The sequence below is a fragment of the Grammomys surdaster genome, unplaced genomic scaffold, assembly GCF_004785775.1.
Source record: "Grammomys surdaster isolate TR1022 unplaced genomic scaffold, NIH_TR_1.0 186, whole genome shotgun sequence".
NCBI lineage: Eukaryota > Metazoa > Chordata > Mammalia > Rodentia > Muridae > Grammomys > Grammomys surdaster.
In genome coordinates, this window is record NW_021604631.1 from 4416695 (window position 1) to 4422994 (window position 6300).

General features: G+C 48.4%; 1 protein-coding gene across 3 annotated transcripts in view; it reads right to left on the reverse strand.

Moving 5' to 3' along the window:
* Nucleotides 1–3429, reverse strand: part of Dgki (diacylglycerol kinase iota) — a 429274-nt gene extending 425845 nt beyond the window's left edge. For 2 of the 3 annotated variants that reach the window (XM_028768388.1, XM_028768386.1), the window contains exon 1: nt 2802–3187. In XM_028768388.1, coding sequence (XP_028624221.1) covers nt 2802–3187 — 386 coding nt within the window. Of the gene's footprint in view, nt 1–2801 lie in introns of all 3 variants that reach the window. The other variant, XM_028768387.1, reaches the window with a different exon arrangement.
* Between the last annotated feature and the right edge of the window lie 2871 nt (nt 3430–6300).

Here is a 6300-nt window from a genome sequence, read left to right on the forward strand (position 1 = left end):
ATATAGAAGAAAAGATAATGAGGGGAAATCTAGGGGTATATAGAAGAGTTTATTTGACTTCACAAAGTAAAAGTCAACAAAATGAATAATCTGCCTCCAGAAATGGTTATTTAAAGATTTTTTTTTTTGTAAAGGGCTCTGGTTCCTAAAAAGACAGGAGTCACTGCATATGCCCACCCACTCTTCATTTATTTTTAAACTCTAGCTTATACGTTCCTTAGCAACAAGAGGAGCAGATGAGACCCCCCTACACACACACACTCATGCACACTCACACACACACACACACGCACTCACACACACACACACACATGCACACTCCTCCAAAGCCCCCTTCTTCACACCAACTTTCATTCCACAAATATTCTTGCTCTTCAAGACATTTCCACCTGCCTGCAGATCTCCACTCTACCACCTCAAATGATCCCCTACATGGAAGCTGTACACACTCCAGCTACACACTTCCTCCAGCTACACACTTCTGCATGGAATCTATTCCTTGGGGGCTTCCTGACTCCTCTCCACTACCTCCCACTAGTCCCCATGCTAAGCTGTGCCCAGAATCCTTTCATCAAGACCATCAGGTCCAGTGCCACCTCTGAGTCCAGCACAAAGGGCCACCAAGGCAAACAGGAAGACCATTTGCTATGACTCTAAAAACAAATAAATAGCAGTGACCACAATACATAGATTACCTGGGATTAACACGCGCCAGGTGAGATCACTACCCACTGCCCTTCCTGCCATTGAAACTGCCTGGCTTCTTTGGCTGGACAGTTTATGAGTTCAAGGGTCAATGACTGAAGCTTGGAGACAGCAACTCTCAGGTATTGGTGTGTAAGCATCACCTGAGGAGTGTGACAGCCATCCTCACCCACAGAGACTGGAGGCTCTACACCTGGGGATTGCAAGCCATCTGAGCAGCCACCTGAGGTGCTGTATGTGCCAAGTGTCACTGCCTTGCGAACTATGCAGCTTTATTCGAGAAGAAATAGCATCCAAGAAATAAAACCCACCACAGTGGGTTTCAAGACTGGTCAGCGTCATGTGCTGTTCTCCTCTTGCAAAAAATGTTCCTGTTTCCACGTCTGTGTTTGTGTATGAACACAGTTGCACGTGCCTGTGGGAACGCTCTGCCCAGAAAGCTGCAGACCCAACACCATGCTTTACCAGGAGAGAGGCTCAGAGAATGACCCCTACCAGGAGGCAAGCTGAAGTGATTTCCCTTGCAAATTCTGGCTTCACAGACATACCCAATGAGAAGTCTCATGAATACCAATGACCCAGGAGCCTCTCTTAGCCCAGAAGCCAAGACCCACAATGTATTCCACATAATAACACCCCCTCAACTTACAGCTCCTAAATTAGGCTGAATATAGTCCCTGTTCCCCTAAGAGCCAGACAGACCATCGTAAGTAGAACTGCCTGTGTCCTAGCCTACCTCCCTAGACCTACCCCACTCCCCCCACCTGCCTATTTTTAGAAACCGAAAATATAAAAAGAAAGATCCATTTGGATCCGATCTGTGTGAGTAACTAAGAGAACAACTCAGGTGGGAAACTCCCTCTGCGCATGAAGAACAAAATGCAAGCAACCGGTGCAACAGCAACCACCTGGCTACGGAGACCATTTAGGAATCAGCAGAAACCGGCATTTAGACATGGAGCACAGGCCCTGATGACAGGGCCTCCAGTCCAGGCAATGCCTGTGGGGATCCCAGTGATTCACACACCTGCCCCCACACACAGAGCACACCCTCGCAACCCACACACCTCTGGCATCTGCTTTTGCTTACATAACAGCACATGGTGTGACAGGCTTAATACTTTAGATGGTATTTTTCTAGAAGGGACTGCTAACCCAAAAGGAGGAGGGCTACAAAGATGTTTTCTCCCTGACCCCCTTTGCAAGTATCACTCTGAGACTCGGCAGTACACTGCTTATTGCCCCAACTTTGAAGAATCACCAGTGAGGGTAGTCTCCGAGCCCACAGTCTCCTATGCCTGGGGATGGGAGAGGAGTGTAGGGAACCTATTAAATCCTCACTTTGGTTTGGATTCTGACATTGGGGCTTTTTAAAGCGTAACTGGGTGGATGTTCATTGTACACTGTCCTAGTGTCACAGATTCATCCATCCTCAGGTGCCAGTGTGATATCTTCGCGCCCGCACTGGGACTGAGGGTGGGGGAGTGAACCTGGGAGTAGGCTGCCCACATCAGCTTCAGAACACACTGAGGGAGAGAACACACGTGCACACAACACCAACACATACTGACATACCTACATACCTACAAAAAGAGACACATACTTCACTAGTCTTTAACAGAGGATTTCAAGACAAGAACTTCCCCCATAAGGATTTCTCTTCTGTATAGGCTGTTCTTTGCTGCCTGTCAGAACAGATCTTAGCCATCCGGTTAGTGCCCAAGGCTCACCCAGTGAACTCTGCAAGGCAGGGGGAGTGCTGGAGATGACTCGAGCCTAGGGGCAACTTTGGCGACTCTTCTTTAAACTGGGCATGTCTAGGTCTGCACCCCATACACTCACATATGTGGTTTTGATCTTGTTCTGACCTTAGGGTTCTCTTCTATTACAAGTGCACCCCTCCCTGGGTGTTACAGGGAGAAGCTGGGGCACCCCACTTCTTCCCTGAGAGAGAGAGAGAGAGAGAGAGAGAGAGAGAGAGAGAGAGAGAGAGAGAGAGAGAGAGAGAGACCCAACTCTACAGAAGTGTCTCTCTGGAGCTAGAGCAAGTGTCCCCCGCCCTGGGCGGCACCTGTCTCGCTAGCTCTCGCGCCTACCTGTAAGAGACCTGCTTCCGGAAAGTTAAGTCCCTCAGCTTCTCCTCCAGCGCCTCTTCCTTCTCTTTCTGTCCCGCGGCCGCGGGCTCCTCCAAGGCAGCAGCCGCCGCTGCCCCTGCACCCCGCGGGTCCGCGCCGCCCTCGGCGCCCAGGCAGCAGCTCCCGGCGCCGCTTCCGCTGCTGCTGCTGCCGCCCGTCGCCCCTCTCTCCTCTCCCGCCGAGGAGCTGGGGTTCATGGCGACCGCTCCGGCGGCCGCGGAAGAAGCCGAGGCGGTGCCGCTGCAGAGGCCGGCCGGGCTGAGGGCGCTGGAGGCGGCGGGAGCGCGGGCAGGTCCGCGCGCCGCTGGCAGGGGCAGCAAATGGCAGCCCCTTCCCGCAGCATCCATCCGCGGCTGCACTGCACCGGGGCATTGTGGGAAACTCCGTGCCTCCACTCCCCCTCCCCAACCAATCAGAGGCCACCTCTCTCCGCCTCCCCTCGGCCTCGCCCGACCAGCCGGCTCCCTCCAATTCTCCCACCCTTTCTCCTTTTTTCTAAATCCAGAGCAAAAGCTGGGACTGAACTTGAACTCTGCCTGTAGGCAATGGACCGCAGTAGAGGAGAGGAGAGGAGGGAAGGGTGGGAGAGCCACGGGGCTTAGGACGCTGGGGACGAACACTGGCCGTCAGGAAAGGAGAGTGTCCCGGGAAACTTGGAGGCAAGCCGGGTTGCCGCGCCCTGGTTGCGCACAAGGGAAGCGGACCAGGTCCTAGGAGCTACTCTGCCCTGGCAGTGGCTGGTGAGCTGCTGGGCACGGCTTAGTCCTAGTCCATTGATGACAGATGCTGGAGGCTGCATTTTGTCACCTCCTTGCAGCATCAGAGCTGGAGCCGAGCATTAACCTCCAGACGTGGGGGACCTTTGGAGGGATATATCTGGAGCACTATAAGTAGGAACCTTGGGAGGAATTCGTTAACCATGTGAATTATGGAAGGGGGTAGATTTAAGCTCCAGCTGCTTCTTCTCAAGGAGAGGGTCGGTCGGGACGTCTTCACCCATGAACGCCCGTGCCTAAATCCTCGCTTGGTGCCTTCCAAAAGCTTAGTGATGGTCCCTAAACAGCTGCTAATTAGATTGAAACGGATCACAGGATCCTCGGTGAAGCAAATGGCTGAGAGCATCCCTGAAGCAGAAGTGAGGACCTGAGTGTCTCTCGTTCTGTGGGTTCCCGAGCTGTGGGTTCCCAGGAGGAGGAGAGGAGGAGCTAGCCCAGGAAGGGGCTTCTGCCGGTTCAGACACCACAGGCTGAAACCTACTGCGCTGGAGGAATTTAATGACTGCTCTCTCAGTTTCTGTTTCTAAGATTATTGAAATCTGTGCGATTTGAACGACGGGCAATAAAGTGTTTACGACAGATCATTTTCTAAATTAGAGGGTTTTTTTTTCACTCAAGAAATCTCAGCTGTCAGAAAACGAGAGAAAGATCTATACTCAAGAGTAAGTGTGAGCAACCGAACTACATACGTAGATATGTGTGCTGGAAAAGATGGCCTTTCTTTTGCCCTAAAATGTCGAGGTTGAGAAAAGGTATCTCAAGCCTCGTCCAGCTCTCACGGTGTGCAATTCCCCTCACAGATCATTATATAAGACAGGGCAGGGACATTTTCAGGGAGAAAGGAAAAAAAGAATACCTGTTGGGGATCAGCACTTCACACACATACACACACACACACACACACACACGAGAGAGAGGGAGAGAGAGAGAGAGAGAGAGAGAGAGAGAGAGAGAGAGAGAGAGAGAGACTTGTATTTCCCAAGCATCTTTCAAGTGACTTTCTTCACACCAAGGCTAATCTTTCTGGGACAGTGTACCCTGTCTTCAGAAGGGGACCCTTAGCTGCTTTTATGGCAAGATCCACAAACATCTAGATTAAATGCCAACAACCCTGAATTCCTGAATCACCTTCCTCAGTAGCCATACCTTCCACTTATAAATATTGCTAATGGAATGTCATCCTTAGGGTAAAGTTCACGTTGTCCTTGTTGATCCTTCAGGGCCATCGAGTGCATGGTGGAGGACACGCCCACTTCCCCTCACTGCATCATGGCTTCACTCAGAGCTGGCTTATGTGCAAATCTCTCCTACCCTCTGCTCTGTTTATCCTCGTCCCTGCCCACTGGAGCCTGCTGTCTCTTCATCTGTCTCCAATATCCACCACACTGTCTCCTTCACCTTCATTAGATCTTAGCTTACAGACCCATCTCATCCAGAAGCCTCCATTGATGACTTCCAGAGTGTGTTGAGTGGGCATCAGCAGGTTCCCATCAGGCTAAGCTTTGACCACAGTAACTGTTTCTTGTCAGTCTCTCCCAAGTGTGTGTCAAGGTTATATCGTGTCCTATACTCATAAACAAATCACACAGTATATGTGATAGGCATGCATATCATAGTCTATCATTGAATCTAGAGTAAGAAGTGTGGCTTTGAACATACAAAATATGCTCAAGTTGACTTTCTATGAAAGTAACACGAATCTGAACTATAGAATGACACTTGTTAGAATATTCTACTAATAAACAATGTTGGTGATGATAGTAGGTAGGTGGATTGGGGAAATTCACTAACATCTATCAATATTTGAAATGTATTATCTAGACTGGGTATGGTGGCTAATCTGGTTTATGTAGCAGATTCCAGGCAGCCAGGTTTACATAGCAAGACCATACCACTAGCATAACAATAGGAAGAAAAAAAAAAAGCATTTCCTAACTAACTCAACAATCCACTTCTAAAAAATTTCATCTGCTGTGTTAGTAGAAATATTCATAATATTTAAATAGCCTGGCAATTCTTTTACATTAACATTAATATATGACTAATTACCTATGAGAAATGAAACTCTCTGGAGCCATTTGGAGAAATAAGGAAGATTATATTATTATAAAATGATCTCAAAAAAGTAATAATGTTAACCTAAAAGGAAAATAAGGGCCAAGTAAGATGTTTAGCATGCTGCCGCTAATGGAAAAACTAGCAGATACATACACATACATAAAAATATATCTTTTCATGCTCAGAGGGAGATTGTTGAGGTACATTGAAGTGAGTATACATGTGGAAAAGAGGAAGATATCACGAAAAAACAGTAGCACTCAGGCAAAGTAGAGCAGTTCTAGAGCTAGAATCTTGAAATTTTTCATAATTCAATCAATTTGTACTAACAAGAGACAGTCTGTCTCCCAAGCTAATAGAAAAGCCAGCCCAACCTATCAGGGTGCACATTTGCATACTGAAAGTGTTTCAGTGGGCTGCTAAACAAAAGAAAATGAGTTTTAAACTCATGGTCTGTACAAATGTACCCTAAATTAAGACAGAGAGACATCTGGGAGGCACAGGCAACTGAAGCATAAGGAAAAAATCAATCTCTCGGTGGAAGGACCTTTTGAGAAGTTACTGGAAAGATCGGTGGTCCTTTTACACAATTTATTTTTCCTGGCATTGTACTAAGCAATGTTGAC